This window comes from Sus scrofa, chromosome 9 (genome assembly GCF_054392235.1).
Source record: "Sus scrofa isolate SSC_HxYL_T2T_F1_AM1 chromosome 9, Sscrofa_HxYL_maternal_Yorkshire_Landrace_v2.0, whole genome shotgun sequence".
NCBI classification, from domain to species: domain Eukaryota; kingdom Metazoa; phylum Chordata; class Mammalia; order Artiodactyla; family Suidae; genus Sus; species Sus scrofa.
Genome location: NC_139391.1, coordinates 7375308 through 7394388, shown reverse-complemented (window position 1 = coordinate 7394388; position 19081 = coordinate 7375308). Strand labels below are relative to the sequence as shown.

General features: G+C 60.6%; 1 protein-coding gene across 17 annotated transcripts in view; it reads left to right on the top strand.

Annotated features, from left to right (window-relative positions):
* Positions 1 to 19081, top strand: part of STARD10 (StAR related lipid transfer domain containing 10) — a 44207-nt gene that overhangs the window by 11948 nt on the left and 13178 nt on the right. For 3 of the 17 annotated variants that reach the window (XM_084974175.1, XM_084974176.1, XM_084974173.1), the window contains one exon: positions 8739 to 9049. In XM_084974175.1, coding sequence (XP_084830301.1) covers positions 8843 to 9049 — 207 coding nt within the window. In that variant the 5' untranslated portion in view covers positions 8739 to 8842. 17 annotated transcript variants of the gene reach the window in all.

Below are 19081 nucleotides of genomic sequence, written 5' to 3'. Positions count from 1 at the left end.
TTTCTATTGTAATTTTTAAAAAATCCTAGGAAGATATTTCAATGCCCAGTCAACTGCTATGACAGGGTCCATGACGTTGTGCCTTTAAACCTTACTTTATGGATTGTAAAGCATCACACCAGGCATTTTTTGGAATGAAAATTACTAAAGTCTCAAGACTGAAGAGCTGCTGTATAAATATTCCCATTCTAATACAGTAACAAAACTAGTCAACTCCTTGGGAGTGTGTTTGGGAGGCAGTGGGGCCGACAGGTGGAGGTTCCTGCTGGTTTCAGAAGGCCCACAGGACATATCCAAAGGTGGCCAATAAACTAGGGTAATTTTTTTTCATTTTTTAATTTACTTTTTCTTTTTTTAAATTACTCAATGCATTTATTACATTTATAGTTGTACAGTGATCAAAACTGGGGTAATTTTTATACCCCTGTTGCAAGCCTAACACTGACCTTACCAGTGAGACCTCTGAGGCAGCCAAGACCGGGCGTGTGTTTGGCCCCAGATGCATGAACTCCAGGGCTGTCTCGAGGTATAACTACGCCCTAAGGACTGCTCAGTGCATGGAGCAGCACCAGGCAGGGCGACGTGCTCGGGAAACATCAGCCACTGTTGTTCCTTGTGAACACAGGTGGAGGCTAGCTGCAGACCGGGCTCTCCCAGAGCCAGGCAGGGCCGGAGAGGCCGCAGCCCCAGGTCTGTCCCTCTGCCAGATCCCTCCACCGTGTGCCTGGGGAGCCTGCATTTCTGGAAGTTGAGGGGGGCACTCACATCCCCATTTCCCCCTCTGGACTGGGGGACCCAGCGGGGAGCATGTACACCTCTTCACGCACGAGATGCGTTTCCGCACACCCTAGGCCCAGAGTTAAGGTGATTCTTGCCCAAAGCTGCTTAGTACAGCCCTGGCCAGTGAGATCAGAACCAGACCCTGGGCTCTCGCCAGCCCCCCCCAGGATGTAGGTTTATGCACGACCCTTCCTCCCGGCGGGACAGAAGTTCCAAAAGACCGACAGCAGGGCCCTGAGTTGTGTATCCCCTGAACAGAGCAGGAGTCAGCGGCAGAGAGGAGCCTGGGTGGAAGACACAGCCTGGCATCACATACCCTGCCCCCAGCCCACCCTGTTTGAGGGCGGGGTCTGGCCCAGTGGTAATTTCAGCTCTGGTCTAGGCCTCTCTAATTCAAACCCCCCCACCTTTTTTTTCACTTTTTTCTTTTTATGGCCACACCTGCGGCTTATGAAGTTCCCAGGCTAGGGTTCGAATCGAAGCTGCAACTGCCAGCTTACACCACAGCCACAGCAGCGCCAGATCCAAGCCACCTCTGTGACCTACACCACAGCTCCTGGCAAAGCCAGATCCCTGACCCGCTGGGCGAGGCCAGGGATCAAACCTGAATCCTTGTAGATACTAGTCAGAGTTGTTTCCCCTGCACCACAACAGGAGCTCTAAACCCCTTATTTATAGAGGGAGGAAGAGACGCTCAGAGAAGCCAAGAACGCACCCACAGTAAGCCCCACAGTAAGGTGGGAATGAATCTGGGCCGGAACTCAAGTGCCCTGATGTTGGGCCAGGGCTCTGCCCAGCTGCTGCCTTGGAGGGAGCAGGGCTTGGCTCGTCCCTCCTTCCCCACTGCCACCACAGCCTGTGTGGAGCCAGCCTCAGTGCAGCCACCTGGGTGGGTTGTGGCTGCAGATGGCAGGGTCGGGGAGGGTGCGTGGACAGGTAGGGGAGGGGGAGTACGGGCCTGGTCAGAGAGAAGCCCGGAGCTGACCTGGGGCAAGTGGGCGGGAGCTCTCCTTGGTGTGTGTGTGTCTGCTCCAGGTTCTAGGGCCTTCCTCGTCAGTCTGAGGAAGCAGAGGATAAAAATACTGTGGGAGCACACTCCTGGAGGAGGGAAGCAGAGCAGATTCTGGAATGAGTCACGGAGCCCAAGCCCTAAATTTAGAAGATGCTGAAGGAGGCAGCCACCTCCGGGGAACGCTGAGGAGATACCCGCTGACCTGGGGCACCAGGGCCTCGGGGCAGGGACAGCGTTGGCAGGCCTCCCCGGCATAGCTGTGCCCCATGGAAGCTGGCCTGTTCCAGGGAAGCATTTTGACCCCAGAATGAGCCCTGACCCAGGGCAGAGCCTCCACCTACTGACGGAACCCGTGGTGAGCCTTCCCGACCTCAGCCCTCCACAAGGACCTGAAAACCAGCCCCTGGACGGTGGGTTTCTCGGTGCTGACCTGCCCACGGCTGGGCAGAGCCAGGCTCCCCAGGTCCTGCTGCTGGCCTGGCATCCAGTTGTCAGACCCCGAGGAGGGGGCCCAGTGGGTGCGAGGAGCTCCAGCCATTGAGTGCAGGCCTCCCAGAGGGGACCCATCTGGGCCTTTGTAGCTCTTTTTGGGAGGGAGGGCGAGGCAGGGAGACAGGCTGTCAAAGCACCACCTCTGCTTTACTCCCAGCCCTCCTGGCTCCAGGCGAACCCAGACTGTTTCTTTGCCTCCGTGTCAGAAGCCGGGGGGTGGGGGGGGGGGCACTGCCTCCAGGCCGAGGAGCAGAGACAGGAAAGAGGCCATGCCTTGGGGACAACTGCCAGACCTGGGAAAAGGCGGCTCAGGCGATAAGAACCGATAGCAGCCGTGGCATTTATTGGACACTCATTGCTCGCCAGGCTCGGCGCTAAGCTCTCCGTGTGCACAGATTCACTCCGTCCCTAAGGCAGATGCAAATCCTACTAGCCTTGTCGTTCTAGAAAACTGGGACAGAGAGGGTGAGTAACTTGGTCTAGACCACACAGTCAGAGGTCCTAAGCCAGACAGCCTGGCTCCCTGGCGCGCACTCTCAGCCACGAGGCTGGACTGCAGAGGCGGCCGTTCCCCTCTCCATCCTGCCACCCCTCTTGTCCTTCCTTCCCCAGCCTCCCATCCCTAGAGCCCTGGGTGCCACCGCCTGCAGGACCTGACAGTCTACAGAGCCTGCCCGCTGCCCCAGCCCGGTGGAAAAGCATCTTCAGCGCCTCGGCCTTGACAGGAAAACAGCGAGAGAGGGGCAGGGCCTTGGCCAAGATTGGCAGGGCCCAGGGTGGACTGTGGAGACTCCCGCTTTGGGAGAGCCCCGAGCCCAGATGGCCGGCACCCCCTCTGCAAGCAGGTCCCCCTCCTGCGGATGGGGTCTGTTGGGCACCACTACCTGCAGGAGCCCAGTCTAATTGCTGGGTCGATGTAACCTTACAAATGCCCTGGAGTTTCCTGTAAGAAGCTCCTGATCCGTCTGCCTGACCCCAGGCCCTCCCCGCCACTCTGTGCTGGGGGGGTGGAGGGGTCTTTGGGTGTCTCTGGAGAGGACGAGGTTGTCTGGCAACAACTCCAGCCCTGGGACAACGGCCTCTTTTCGGGAAGCCACACAACTTGCTGTTTTTGGTTTCTTCTTATTTTTTCATCTCAAAGCTGTGCCTTGAGTGCCCTCACAAGACAGTTTCACCTCGTGGGACTAGAGGAGCTTCTGGGGAGCACGTAGGATCACTCTTTGGATGGGGCGGGCAGAGGATGCACCCCCCAACCCCTAGGCTATTCTTCCTGAAGGGAGGGACTCCTCTCAGGCCAGCTTGAGAAGCTCACAGCTGCCTGGGGACACAGGCTGGTCCAGGTGTGACATGACTTCCCTCTCAGCCCTTCTGCCTTTGCCGGGGCACCACACGTGGGGATGCCAGGGACAGGTTCGGGTTCTGGCTGGGCCTTGCGTTCTCATCTGTCAAATGGGGCCGAGGTCCCTGCATGGCCTTCCACCTAAGGCTGTTGGACATACTCTACAGAGGGAGAATGGCAGGCTCAGGTCTGGCCCAGGGCCTCTGCACCGGGAAGATGAGCAGGACGTCACGTGCGTGTGTGTGTGTGCACACGTGCGTGCGTGTGTGTGCAGCAGCGGTGACGCAGGGCTGCCTGTGCGTCCCAGGGTAGGTGAGGGACTGAGGTCTGTGCGGGGACTGGTGTAGCTCTTAGGGGCTTTGTGATGCGGGTGTGGCAGTGCCTCGGGTGTAAGGTGGCCAGACCTTGGGACGTGTATACTGAACATGATTCTTTGCGTATCTGAAAATCAGATTCCACAGGGCGTCCTGTGTTTTGTCTGGCAACTCTGCCTGGGGGACCTGGTGCGCCCAAGCCAGCGCACCTGCGTCGGGCTTCCTGCACGAGACTGCGGCGGCGTGTGGCTGTGTGGGACTGTCACAGACCGTCAGTGTGATGGTACGTGGCTGTCACAGTGTCCTCCGGGGGGAGAAGGGACGGGGGTGACTCCGTGTTTCTCTGTGACTCCCTCAGGCTCCTGCCGCTCCCTCAAGGCCGTGCTGGGGCTGTTTGCTCAGCGAGGCCCAGCAGGGGTAGGGGACCCACCCTGGGCAAACACTTGGATCCGGCTCTAGTTGGGACTGGGCGCCGAGCCTGTTGCCTATCTCACTGTAAAGGACACGTCCCTGTCAAGGCCAGGCCAGGGCTGGGGGCCTCCGAGGGCTCGGACCTGGGCCGCTGCTGCCTCCTGGTGACCTCACACAGATCATTGCCCAGCCTTCTAGAACGGTGCTCCCAGGTCACTGCCTTGTATCCTAGGCGACCTGGGAACTTTCTCCACCCAACGGAAGAAGGCCGGTTACCCCCAGGAGAGGGGGGTGGGGTGAAGGGCCGGGGGAGGGGCCTTCTCCTCATCCCGGGGGGCGATGGAGGCAGCCCTCCGTCCGTCTGACTAGAGGGTGAGCAGGCGGGAGCATCGGGCGCAGGGCAGGACCTGGCGGCCCCTCATCGGCCAGGGCACTGTGCAGGGCGGGGCCCTTGGGTGGAGGACGAATCTTGAAGCCGAAAGAGGGCAGTGGCTGCCCCAGCGTCACCCCGTCACCCTGATAGTGAACTAGGTGGCATATAATGGGGACCAGGGACAGAGCCTGGGGTCAGGAGCTGGGAGACCCGGGATCTTAGCGCTGCGCTGTCCCTGCCGCCTGGGCCTTTGCTTCTCCATCGCTGCAGTTAGGGGCTTGGGCCGGGTGATGTTAGTTTGGGGGACTTTCGTTCTGACAGGGACTCAGTGAGGGGACTTGAGGGGAGTGTTAGGGACCAGGTGACAGATGGCTCCAGGCAGGTGCCCTGCTCTGTTCTAACAGTTGGGTGGCGCGGCCAGGGCACTGAGCAAAGTCTGCTGTGAGTCTCTCTAAATGGCCCCCTTCCCCCCTTCCAGGCGTCCTAAGATGCCAGAGGTCCCCAGATGGGTCTGACTTGTGTTGATTCGGGGCATCCCCGCCGCTGCCACCCCCCACCTCCCCACCTCATCGGCTCTCTCTCTCTCTCTCTGAGGGGCACGTGCAAGCCCAGCGCTCGCTCAGCGCCCTGGCTAATGAGTCTTCTTCACATTCTCATGACGCCTCTCAGTCTGCGAAGCACCTTCTCTTGCTGGTACACGCTCCTGCCTTCCCTACCTACTCTGACTCCTGCCTGGGCTTGGGGCGGGCAGGCGGGGGGCGTCATTCCAGGGCTAAGGCCCGGAGAGCCACCTGGCCCAATCCGCTTCCCACGGAGGGGCCCTGTGTCTGGGGTAGGGGCTACAGGGGGCAGAGCTGGGTCGTGCTTGCCGGCCTCTCCCACTGTTGACACTTTCATGAGAATCTTAACAACCGTCTTATCATGATGTCGCCTTAACGCTTTTGGTTGGAACCGTATGCCGGTCTTGGACAGCGTATTTGTTCCTCCTACCCTTTCCCCTTTGGTTATACTCGTGGTTACTCACTTGCTCAGGGCCACACCGACACACTGTACAAGTCGTTTCATTGCAGTAATTCTCAGAGAGTAGGTATGATTATCACAGATAAACTGGGGCTCAGAGAGGACATGTCACCTGCCCTTGGTCACCCATTTAGGAAATAGCATAGGTAGGATTTGAACCCAGGTCCATAGGGTTCGGCACTTCCAGGCTGTGGGAAGCAGGGATGGCCAAGGTTTAGGGCTCCCCTCCACGCTGCTCTCCCAGGGCCCGATCCCAGCCCTCCCAGCCTTTTCTTTGCCGCTCAGGGGCGTTTGAGATGGGATGGGAGCCTGCTTTGATCCAGGCATGTTTGGGAGGCTGTCACAAACCCTGCAGCCAGAGATACTAGATTCCTGGGAGGGGCTGGGGGTGGGGGGCCTGCAAGGGCCAGTTAATGATGAGCAGGATGAGGAAGGCTGCTCCAGTTAGCCTGGCCCAATCACCCAGGCAGGCTTGAGCCTAGGGCCTGGCCATCTGAGCCCACGGGTACCGGGTCGCCCACCTTTTCTGATCCAAGACCCAAAAGATTCATTCTTGGTTCATCTATATTTGGATCTGAGTGAAAGTTTGAGTTCTGCCATCTGTACCTCCTCGGGCTTGCATATCTCCCTCAGAATGGCATTGCTCTAGGGGCAGCGAGGTCCTGTCAGCCTCCCCTCACTGCTGTCTCCTGCTGTCACCCCAGCCTTATCTTTCCCACCCTGGACCCGGTGACCAGCCTGAGAGGTGCGTGTGTCATTGGGACCTAAGAAGGCAGCAGCCACAGGCCAGTGCTCCTCTCTCTCTGCCTCGTCGTGGCAGATCCCAGAGGCTGCGGCTCACAAATCAAGCTCTGTGCCCCCCTCTTCTAGTCTCCCCCCCCCCCCACAGCTTCAGTGTGAGGCTGTCCAGATAAAAGCACTGAAGCCAGGGACGGAGCTGTGAATCGCTAGGGTTGAGGTGGAGGCAGGGAGGTACTTAGCAGAACTCAGAGCTTGTCCCCCTGCCACCCGCTTCCGCACACCTCAGGAGTGTGGGTTCCAAGGGCCGAGGGTGATTATCTCACACTGTGCCCCTCACCCCGGACAGCCAAGCTCACCCCAGAAGCCTCATGGGGCCCTGCAACTCATTACCTCCCGGAAGGCCCCTTGGGGTCACTCGCCATCATAGCTCCCTGCTCACCCCTCCACTTTTCAATTGGGCCTCATTCACAACCATCTCAGAGCCCTGAGCATTTTGGGAAGAAACACGTCTATTTGTGAACTCACCGTGCCAAGTCCTTTTCTTTCTCTAGCGCCTTTAAGAAAAGCTCTTCTATCCCAGGGCTCTAGGATGGTGAGGCAAGGAGGTTACACACTGTGATAACAGTCTACAGATGGGAAACTGAGGCCCAGAGAGGTGGGCGGCCAGAGCGGAGAAAGGGGCCCTGGAGCGGGCACCGGCAGAGACCTGGGTTCTGGGCAGGATGGCCACGTGCTCACCACGTGGCCTTGGGCAACTGGTGGGCACTTATTGCGCCCTGTTAGCGGCCCATCCAGGGGAGCTCCCCACGGGCCCTCACCAGCCTTCTGTGGTCAAGGGCCAGTCACTAGAGTCAGTGAGTGCTCAGCCTTCAGCCCATTGCCATGCTCCTACTGGCCTCAGTTCACACAGAGCAGCTGGAGACAGAGAGCTGGCACTAGGACCCAGGGGGGCAGGCAGCAGCCTCCAGGCTGGAAAGGCTGGAAAGGCTGGAAAGGGTGGCTGGAGTGCTGGTGGCCATACCTCCCCTGTGGCTATGGCGCTCTGGCCAGCTCTGCCTGGGGAGGGACAGGGGAGCCCCCGAGTTCTGGAGCTACAAGCTCTTGAGAGCCTAGTCGAATCCATGGGAAGTGTGCGGACCCGCGCGTGGGTGTTCAGAAGGGGTGGTGGGGGTCCAGGGCCAGAGTCGCGAGGAGAGCCTGGTTGAAGCTCTCAGCTGGGAGTCAGATGGGAGTGGGGGCTTTGGCCAGGTCTGGGCAGCCTGGGAACCTTGAGGCTCGTGCTTGGCGCGGGATGCAAGCTGTGGGCATCTCTGAGTTGCTTTTGATTGTGGTGGGTGGAGTGTGCCCATCTTTGGGTCTCTGGGGTGCCTCGCGGGGGCGTCTCTGGGTGGTTCTGGGGACTGCGCGCTGGTGTGTAAGTAGGCTGTTGCAGCGGTGTGTACCTGTGAATGTGGGAGGCGGGTGGAGAGAAGGGGTTCACGATTAACTTCCAGAATCCCTCTTCTAGCACCTCCCCGCCACTCCTCTCGGAGCCCCCTCGGTCCTGGCCGCTCCCCAGCCCCCGCCGGGGGACTCGTCCCTCCCGGCCAGGTCCCCTTTGGGGGCGGGCGGGGGCGGGCGCTAGGACCCGGCGGGGCGGGGCGGGGCGGGGCTCCGAGCACCGTCAGCGGTACCTCCGCAGCCTGGAAAATCCCGAGCCCCGGCGAGCGGAGCCCCCGGAGCCCCCAGCCTAGCTCGAGGGGAGGCAAGGAGGGGGGCGCGGGGCGGGGCGGGGGCGGGCGGCGGGACCCAGTGCTCCTCCCCCCCAGAGCCCCCGCGCGGCCCCGGTCGCCAGGGCAGCGGCGGCGGCGACGGAGGCGCTCGCACCCCGGCCCCGGCGGCCCCGGCGGAGCAGCGGGCACAGGTGAGCGGGCCGGCCGGCCGGGCGGGCGCCCCCCCCCGCCCCCACCGCGGGCCACGCGCGCCTCCCGCGCCGGCGCCGCTGCCGAGTTAGTTGAGCCGGTCCGGCGAGCGCCGCACGGACCCCGCCGGACGGTCCGTCACCTCCCGCAGGTCCCGACGGGCCCCCCGCATCCGGGACGCAGAGGGCTGGGGTCTCTCCTTAGGGGCGGGCGGGGGCACCTACTGGCCGGCGCCCGCCGCCGCGCGCTCACCAGGGGGCCAAACCCTATCATGAACTCTCTACCCGCCAGGACCCCGGACAGCCGCGCCCGCGCCCCCAGCGCGCCGACTCCGGTTCCCAAACCGGTCTTGCAGGTCCCTGGAAGGTGGCGTCAGCATCTGCAGCCGCGTCGACGTTGTCGGAGCCTCTGCGGAGCACCCAGGAGAGCTGGACGAGGACGAGGGCCCTGGGCCTCCCCATGGAGAAGTCAGCCGCCTCAACAGAGCCCCAGGGGCCTCGGCCGGTCCTGGGCCGCGACAGCGTCCAGGTGCCCGACGACCAGGACTTCCGCAGCTTCCGATCCGAATGTGAGGCCGAGGCCGGTTGGAACCTGACCTACAGCAAGGCCGGCGTGTCTGTGTGGGTGCAGGCTATGGAGATGGATCGCACCCTGCACAAGATCAAGGTAGGGTTGCCGCGCTGCACGTGCAGGGCGCCCGGCTCCCTGGCTTCCTGTGACCGGAGTCTCCTGGTCCTGCCACAGGGGCAGGGACGCAGACACCTGGTTGTGCACCTGAGTCTCCCGCCAGAAAGCAGGAGGAGGCGCATTTGCTGAGCAAGCCCCCCAACTCACCGACGGCCGGGCTGAAGCCCGGAGAAGGGGGTGTGGCGCACTGCGGTCCACCCCGCCAGCGCCCCGGCTTCTGCATGGCCTCTACCTACTCTGGGGAGGTGGGCTGCTGCCAGGCCCGCTTTGGAGGGTGGTCTCCCTCAGGGAGCCCTGCGCCCTTGGGAGCCCTCCAGGTCCTGACTTGAGTCATCCCGAGTGGGAGCCTAAGCCCTTCTCTCCCGGATTCCTGGGCTGGGCTTCTTCCCCATTCTGCGCACCTTGAACGCCAGGGACCTGGTCCCTTACTGTCCAACCCCCTGCTCTCCCCCCTCCCTCCCTGGCTCTTCTCTGAGTCTCTCTTGCAGGGATTCAGGATCCTGGCTGGCAGAGCCTGAAAGCAGGGCCAGGCCGGCGTGGGCAGGGGGCGGGGTGGGCCACCAGGTGCAGGAAGAGGCAGACTCTCAGCCCTCCTCGCGCCATCAGCCCCATGGTTTCTTCTCTTTGCCGTGACCGGGTTGCCTTAGGGCTTGGGACCCCATGAGCCACCTCCCCTGGGAGACTAGATGGGGACAGACTGGTGAAGACTGATTGGAAGCCTCAGTAGCTGCCACCTACACCCTACATCTGGCAGCACTCAGAGCGCCACTTTTCGAGGGGGCCGCTCTCCCTTCGGTGGGCCCCTGGCAGTAGACTGTCCCTTTCCCCTTGCCTCTCCCTCCTGCTGTCCTTCTCCAAGCCGCAGACGACTGTGTTCCTGAGGAGCGGGTGGGGGTGGCAGGGCACTGGACCCTGAGGGCACTCCTGCCCCCCCCGCCCCTCCTGCCTGGGACCTGCTCTTGGCCTTGGCCTTAGCTCTGGCATCGTGGCCTCATAGCAGGACTGGAGATGTCTGACCTTCCGTCTCTGACCTTGTGCTTTTCTGCCTCACCTTGTCTTAGTCATTTAGAGTTTAGTCCATCTGTCCCCCCGTGGCCTTCTGGCTCACCCTGTCTGCCTTCCCTTCTCCCTCTGTGATTCTCTTCTGCACCCTGGCTGTCCGACTCGCTCCCTCTCTCCTGGTGTCCCTGTGTGTTTCCCCTTCTGGGACTTCCTGCCCAGACCTGAGCATCCTGGGCCAGGGGCCCTCCCAGGGGCCTGACCTGTATCCGAGCCTGCACAGCAGGGAAGGGAAGGGCAGCTGGTGTGTCCCAGCTTGGTGCTCTCTGAGGACAGGGACGGTCCTGTCCTCCTCGGCATCCCCAGCCTCTAACCAAGGCAGAGCAGGGATGTTGGTCAAAAGAAGGATGGAAGGAAGGAAGGAAGGAAGGAACAAATCGAAGGAAGGGTGAGCGAGGTTGCTGTGGAAACAAGGTCGTTTTCCTGACTGTGACCTGGGAGGCTCAGGGTTGGGCTGTGCAGGGGACTGGGGCAGGGTATGGTGCCCATGGAGCTGGCTCTCCCGGAGGAAGGGAAGAGGAAGGCCTGAACTGAGCCCCGTACTCCCGCCCTCTGTGTCAACAGGGCAGAGCTGCCGCCTCCATCTGGCTTGGTTAATGACTAAACCCGGCCCAGTCCAGGACTGGAGTTGGCGGGCTCTCAGGGCCCCTTGTGGCCAGATCAGATTTCTCAGGGGGGCTTCCTTGGGAGCAAAGGGTCTTGGAAGAACCGGGGCATTGTGGGCTGTGGCCAGGCCACGCACCTCCCTTGGGAGCCAGGACCCTGACCTTCTTCCCTCTCAGACTGAGCGGAGGCTGCAGGTGCCTTTGCAATCCCAGCTTCATGCTGTCCTGCTGCTGGAGTGCAAGTATGGACTCCGAGGTCCGGAGAGGAGCAGGGGCCAACCCAGAGTCACACGGCCTAGTCCCCGCAGAGTTGGACTTGGCACCCAGCTCTCTGGCCTCCGTACCAAGTGTTGTGTCCCCTACAGGGGAGGGGGCAGAGGACGTGGGCTGAGCGGAGCTGGGGCCTAGGGAGGAGGCTGGGGCCTTGGTTACGGGCACCCGCGATCTCTGATGCCCTCAGCACGGCCAGGTGGAGCTCTGGGGGACAGGCAGAGGTCTCCACGCTCCCCAGTCTCAAGAGTCCAGGAATCCCGTCTCTGATAAGAGCCCCTGCCCTGAGCCAAGCGTTTCTCTCCACCGTCTGGCTTACCCTCAGCCCAGTCCTGGGCAGCAATAGGCTTGTCTTCACGCTGCAGATGGAGAAACTGAGGCTGAGAGAGGTGATGTCACTTGCCTAAGGTCACACAGCAGCTTTGGCAGGAGTGGAACCCAGGCCAGCCTGGCTCCAGAGCCTCTGCCCTTCTCTGCTTGCGCCTATGTCTTAGCCAACATTCTGGCATTTGACCCCATCAATAACTTTTTGAAAGACGTGGTGTTCTCATCATCCCATTCTTGTTCGATGAGTGAGAAAGCCAAGGCCCGAAAGGGGAGTGCCTGGCCACGGTCACATGGCAGATCTGAAGCCAGAGTCCCCAGGGATGACTGGGTCACTCCAGGAGGCTGGGACTCAACCACAGGTGCTTGTTGAGCTTCCCCCTCCCCCAGCCTGTTCTGGCCCTCCCCCCTGAGCTGGGAAGGCCAGCCTCCCCCTGGGCGCGTCTGTGGCATGATCCGGGGTGGGGGAGGGGCTCTGCCTACCTGTCTACCTGATGGCTTCCCCCCACCCCCGTGACTTACAGTCCCTCTGCCCCTGGGCCAGAGGTTCCTGGCAGCCACTGTGGCTCTGGCCCAGCATTTGGAGCCAAGACAAAGGGATGTGGCTGCTGGAGGCCACCTCTACCCTTTCCCTCCCTCCTGGCCTCCCGCCTGGGCTGTTCCTGAGCCTCGCTGTGCTCTGGGCCCTGGAGAGGAGGCAGACACTGCCTCTTGAAAGGTCAGGCCTTGTCCCAAAGGCAGATGCTGAACATGGATCCTGGGTCCAAGGCAGAGGGCAGCTTGAAACCTGAATTCAAGTCTCTCAGCGCCCAGGCCAGGCTTCCCGCAGGCCCCTATAGCAGGAGAGGAATGGGAAACCAGGGGTCTGCGCCTGCTCCAGCAGGCCCAGCTGGGGAAGAGGCTGGGTTCCAGTCCTGGCCGTGGTATTCTCTTGCTGTGTGTGACCGTGGGCACATCCCTGCCCTCTCAGGGCTTTCTCCTTCTGTGCCTTGCGGCTTACCTGGCTCCAGGAACCTCTGAGTTCAATGCCTGGGCTGGGCCCTTGGAGAGGGTTGCAGCCCAGGGGGACAGAAAGTGGGAGATGACACAGCCTGCCCAGCCCTGCCCTGGAAGCTCTTGTGCTCGGGCTCTCGATGCTACTGCAAGCCCAGCCACTTGAGGCAGAAGAGGAGACCCGGTCCCTGTCCTCAGCGGTGTCTAGACCCTGGTAGAGAGAAGACTGGCAATCCCAGGTGACCCGCTGACCCCTGCACGCAGTGGGGCAGGAGGTGGCCTGGTGGGCAGGGGCCTTGAGGGGCTTGGCGGCTGGAGCAGGGCTGCAGGGTCTCCTGGGGGAGGGCGGCTGAGAGCCAGCGGTTCCTCTTGCTACAGGAAGCTGGGCAGCAGGGGGACCTATCTCCTCTGACTTCCTGTCCTGTGGGTCTTCCTCTTCCCCTTTGGGGAAAGCGTCGGTGACCCTCCCTGACCTGTCTCGCTGTCCACCTGTTTCCACACCCCAGCCTCCTGGGTTCCAAGCTCTCAGGCCAGTACCCAGGTCTGTGCTTCTCAGCACCTCATTCCCGCCCTGGGAGACTTGGGATCATCTTAGGCATCTCCAAGGGCACTTCTCGCTCTTCACAGTCTGTGGGACCCGAAAGACCGTTTGGGAAGATGGGGACAGTCGCCGGGCCAGAAGATACTTTGTATCTTCCCATGTGGCTGGGTCTTACCAATGCCACTGAACAGATGTGGAGGCTGAGGTTCAGGGCAGGAATTCCCTGTGCAGTCAGAGCACTGGAAGGAGGCAGGATCAGAACTTGGGCCCCTGAGACTCCAAGGCCAGCATCTCCTCGCTCCCTGGGCCTGCCTGTTAGCACCACGGGGCCCTTCCCTTCCCCGGAGCCGGTGGCTCAGAACCTACCCCTCTCTCCTGCCATGGTCTCCCCATGCTGTGTCACTGTGGAAAGGCATCCTGGAGGGGACCCAGCTAAGCAAGAGCCAGTCGTTTCTGTGTGACCTGGGGGTCACGGCACCTTTCAACATCAGTCTCATCTGTGGTGGCAGAGGCAGGAGTTAATGGGTTTTAGGGGTCTGTTTTCCATGAAGGTAGGTGCAGGCTGGGCCTCTGCCCTCTCTGGGGCTCAGTTTCCCCATCTCTACAGGCCGTTTCTGGGCAGGTGGTTTGCGGAGGCTGTCCCGGCCTTAGGCCGTGGGAAGAGCGTCTGTACTGCTGGACACAGAGTAAGGACGGAGAGCCAAGGCCTTGCCAGTCTCTGCCATCCGAGAGGTCCCTAGATGGGGTTTCTGAACTCAGGCCGATGCCCGGAGAACCCCGGGCTGCCTCTAGCCCTGGCTGGGTCTGGGGCGGGTAGGGGAAGCGCTCCAGAGCTGTCCTGGGGGACAGGCTCCCAGAGGGCAGAGCCCCGGGCGGCCAGGGTCTGGACCTTCAGGGGACGGAGATCAGAGACGAGGAAGGTCAGAGGTGGCCGAAGGCTTTAGGGACAGCTTCCCAGGTGCCTGGCCTGGCCCGAGGCCTTAGGGGAGCGTAGAGGGCCAGGGTCCCGGCGTGTGGCCTTGGGGCAGTTGCTGCCCCGCCTCAGCTTCCTTATCAGCACCTTTGAATAGCAGTGCCGCCCTCCCCACCCTCTCCATTCATTCATTCATCTTATCGCCACCTCTCTGCGGGCCCTGGGCCAGAGCTAAGGAACAAAGAGGGCAGTCAAACTCAAGCCGAGTGTGACCAAAATCAATCAACAAACGAACAAATAGACTTCTTAAGAAAACCCAGGAGTCCCCACTGTGTCTCAGCAGGTGAAGAACCTGACCGCAGTGCTCCGGGATCTGTGGTGGCATAGATTCGATCCCTGGCCCAGCTCAGTGGGTTAAGGATCTGCCTTGGAACTCGAGGGCTGGTGGTGTTTAGACAGCTAGACCAAGGTCCTAGGATTTGGGGCCTAGAGGTCCTAAGATACCAGGGGAGGGTTTTATTTTTATTTATTTTTATTTTCGTTTTTGGCCTTGCCCGTGGCATGCAGAAGTTCCTGGGCCAGGGACTGAACCCATACTATAGCAGCCACCCGAGCCACTGCAGTGACAACCCCAGATCCGTAACCCACTGAGCCACCAGGAAACTGCAGGGAAGGGTTTTAGACAGGGTGAGCGGTAGGAGGAAGATGCTGCTGTGTGTGTCTGGACAGACATGCCAAGGCCTGTGCTAAGGCAGGGCCCGTGGGGAATGGAGCAAGAGATTGCTCCAGAGAGATTTAGGAGGCATAAGGGGGCAGATGCTGGTTTCAGCATGACTCTGTGCGGTGCACAAGCTCGGGTGCAGGCAGGGGTGTAGGACGGCGGGGATGCGCGGTGCCCGGGGCTGAGAAACCGTTGGGGTGGGGAGGGTGCCTCCCGTCAGGGTCCATGCTGAGGCTGGCAGAGCCCTCAGCCCCCAGCCTGGCTCTGTGCCTCCGTGACCAGCTCCCCAGGCTCTGGCTTTGAAACTTTAACGAGCCCCAGCTCAGTTTCCAGCCGAGAGTCTTTAAAGTTTCAGGAGATGAGAGGAAGGAGGCAGTCCTGGAGACAGATGGGTTTCCTTTCTTCGCCTGCGTCTCCATGCCTGGCTGGGCCACCTGGAACCACGGCTCTGGGCCGCATGACCCCAGAGGCCGCGCGCTCTTTAGGGATCTGGGACCTCTCCAGCTGTCCCTGAGGGGTCAGTGGCCGTGAGATGGATGCGATAGAAACTCTATTTCGGCCCTGCGCCCTTACCTTTGACCCGGGCAGGTGAAAGTCCCGCCCCCCACAAGCGGGAGGAAGGAGCTCAGCCAGGCATGGGGCTTGAGATGTCTCCCTCCCTGGGCCTCTTTTTATCCCTTCAGGCCTGGCTTGGTTTGGCCTCCGTGCTCCAGGACCCCTGGAGCTGCAGACACCCAGGTAGTGGAAGAAAGCAGGCGGCCCAGAGCTTAGTGGTGGGACCCATATCAAGTACAGACTTTCCCCCTGTTGTCAAGGAGAGCCTGGGCAGGGGGCACAGGGCAGCTGGAGCTGTTCTCTTGGGCTTCGGCATAACCGTCGCCTCCCTGCCTCCCAGCCCGGCTCCCTGTAGGCAGCCACTTGCTACCTCTGGCCTCTCTCTAGAATCCTTTTGTTCTGAGGCAGGTGAAGAGCGCCTGCTCGTTTATGGCAGGTGCCCCTCCTCCTGGGCCCTGGGCAGAGGGGTAAATACTGCCTTTGGTCTTCTCAGCATCGCCGGAGCCATTTACTCCCATCCTTTGAGCTTCCTGTCACAACCCGCGTCCAGCCTTGGTTTCCAGGGAGCCCTCTCTACCACCTCTTAGGCGCCCCTCTCTCTGTTTCTGGACCCTTCCAGGTTGCCTGGGACCTGGTACAGGGCCAGGGAAGTGATGGGTCTTAAGGCAGAGCCTGACAGCCAGAGGGGATGAGTTCCCCTGTGTGTCTCCAACCTTCAGTAGTTCCACACGTATTTCTTGTGCACGTCCCAATGCCAGGAGCATCCAGGGATCGAGTGGCAACCCTGCTGTCATGGGTTTACGTCCCCAGGGGAGAGCAGTAAACAGGAGCAAACGGCAGAAGCAGACGGTGGCTGTGTGTCATGAGGACGGGGTGCTGGGATGGGAGTTGTCTGGCCGTCTGCATTTGGGCCTTCTGTGTGTGTGGAGCCGGACTGTGGCTGAGGGTGTGTGTGTCTGGGTCCTTGGTTGGGTGTCCTGTATTGAATGTGTGTGTGTGTGTGTGTGTGTACACGTGTCTAAGGTTGTGTGTCTGTGCCTCTGAGTGTGAGACTCTGTGTGTGTTTCTGTGTCTGGCATTACTCTGCGTGTGAGTCACACCCCCTCACTGCAGCAGAGTTGTCTCTGATCCAATTCTGTCTCCTCAGCTGTCTCCCCCGCCTGGCGCTCAGCTCTGGCTCCTCTGCTTCCCTCCAGCCCCTGCCTTTGCCTCTGGGCCTGTCCCTGGGTCCCAGAGTCTCCCCAGGGGGTGTTTTCCCGCCCTGTCTCTGATGGTTACCGCCTCAGCCCGTATGTCACTACTTGTCCCTTTTCCTCCTTTTGTTCCCCCGTCCTGGTTATTTATTTGTTCGACGAACCTCTTCTCATGCCTCCCACCCTCTATGCCAGCCACTGTGCTGGAGCAGTGACCTGGCGATGAATCAGCCCAGGCCCTGCTCTCAAGGCCTGGAGGGGAGACTGATGGAGGTGGCGACAGCCTTTCACGCGGACTCAGGCCGAGGGAGGCCAGTGGCTGACAGCATGGTGGGGGACAGTGTGTCTTGAGTGGGACCTGGAGCCCAGCGGGAGTCGGGTGGCAGGCTGAGAAGATCTTGGGGTGAGTGGACTAAGGGTGAGGAAGGGCTGGCGGCAGAACCAGAGTAGGGAGGATTCGTTTTTTTTTCTTTTTTATGGCCACACCCCAGGCGCATGGATGTTCCTGGGCCAGAGATTGAATCTGAGCCACATCTGTGACCTACGCTGCAGCTGCAGCAACACCAAATCCTTTAACCCACTGTGACAGGCTGGCGATGAAACCTCTGCTTCCGCAGTGACCCAAGTCGCTGCAGTCAGATTCTTAACCCCATGCGCCACAGTAGGAACTCCAGGGAGGATGTTTTGGAGTTAGGATTTGATCCTGAACGCGGAGAGAGGCAGCAGAGGCTTTCGAGTTGGGCAGTCTCAGTATCACTAGGTTTTAGAAAGCTCCCTGCTGCAGGTGACAGATTGGCCTGGAACCCAGGACACCAGTGATGATGTGGAAGCTGCAGCCCTGCAAGCAATGACAGTGAGGCCTGCCTGGAGTTGGCAAAGAGGAGCAGGGGGAGGTGATGGCTGCGTGGAATCCCAGGCTCCAGGCACAGGAGGCGTGGAGCCGGGTGGGCCTTGAGGGTGGATTATACCACTGTAATGGACATGGTGAGTGGGAGCCTGTGGGCCGTCCAGTGGGTGATGCCAGGAGGCTGTTGAAGATGCAGTCTCGGAGTTCCCACTGGGGTGCAGTAGGTTAAGAAGGAGACTGTAGCACTTGGGTTGCCGTGGTAGTGCAGATTCGATCCCTGGCCCCTTGCAGTGGGTTAGAGGATCTGGTGTTGCTGCTGCTGCAGTATAGGTCGAGGCTGTGACTCAGATTCAGTCCCTGGCCTGGGAACTTCTGTATGTCACAGGTGTGGCCCTAAAAATAAAAACAATTAAAAAATTTAAAAAAAAAAAAGATGCTGTCTGGAGCTTCCTAGAGAGCTTTGGGGGCCTCAGGCCACTGGCAGTCCCTAAAGTCCTGGGAGCGCAGAAGCAGATCTGTGTGTCAGCTCTGGGCCTCAGCTTGTTCGTGGCCTTCCCGACCCCCTTTCTCCTCCTGCAGGCCCACCCCCTCTTTGCTGTCTTTCTCAGCTCTCCGCCCTCTGTCTGGCTCTCCTGCCTCCCCTGGGGCTGGAGCAGAGTGGCAGGAGCTCCGGACCAGGAGGTCAGCCTCTGAGAGGTCAGAGCTGCAGAGCTGAGGCCTGAGGGGTGGGCTCAGGATCCAGAGAGGCTGCAGGAGGCGGGGGCAGAGGCAGGAGAGGCCGAGTCACCAGCCCCGGGGGAGGAGCAGCAGCAGAGCCTGGCCGGCTGAGCAGACTCTGGGGGAGACATGGCAGTACGTCCACCCAGCACCAGCCTCGGGGGCCACCTTTGGAGAGAAGATGGCTTGAGGGTCCCCTTCTCCTCAGTGGAGAGGAGGGCCTCAGGGCTGGTCTAGTCGTTTGGCAGGTGAAAACTCTGAGCCCAAAGGTCGGGGAAGGAGACCCGGCGATGGGCCCACAGCCACCTGCTCTCTGTGTCCTTCCAGCCCCCCTTCTCCAGGCGGAGCTGCCCCAACTGCCTCAGCGTCTGGCATGGAGCCCCCAGGGCGTCCTTATCTGGCCACGCACTGGCCGGCCTGGGACAGAGCAGAGCCTGGTTCTTAGGCCACAGCCTCAGGGGTGGACTGCTGCTCAGCCGGTTCCACCATGGTTCTTCATTTCCTCCTCTCGGCCACCATTTACAAATGGGCAGAAATCCCTCTTCCCAGGAAATTGAGAGGATGGAATGAGAGGAATTGGCAAGGACCGTAGCACAGAGACTGGCACAGATCTGGCGCCCTGGTAACGTTTGCCGTGGGTGGATGCATGAAGAGTCTGAGGTACCCAAGGGACAGCTCCGTCTGCTCCCATCCTGTGCACTCGCTTACCTCTGGAACCACAGGAGCCCTCGCCTTTCCCCAGCCCGTCCAGGCTGTTTCCAGTCCCAGGCTCAGACCAGCACCTCTGCCAGGACGCCCTTCCCTCCCGACATCTGGGTACCGTCTGCTCTTCCACTCATCCTGTAGGACCCCTCCCTGTACCTGTGTCCTTCTGTTCCCTCTGTCCCTGCTCTGACCCCCGAGGGTTTTTTATGCCTGTGCCCTGGCCAGGGGTGAGCGCTCCAGCTCCACCAGCAGCACGTCCAGACCACACGAAGTATTTCCGAGGGAACTCAGCCTCAGCCTGGGTGGCCTCAAGCTCATCTCAGCTGAGTCCAGGCTTCCAGGTCCAGGAAAGGAGGACAGGGGCCTCTGGACAACACTCTTAACCTAGGGGAAACCAAAGTCTGATTTCTTTGTCTTATATAAACTCTACTGTACGAAGAGTAACAGGAATTCCAAAATGATAAATCACTCAGAGCCTCTATTCCTGAGTAAAACCTTTCCTTGGTTCCTTCCAGCTCTCATTCAAGGGTGTGGATAATTTATACACAATTTAGACCATGGCACAGAT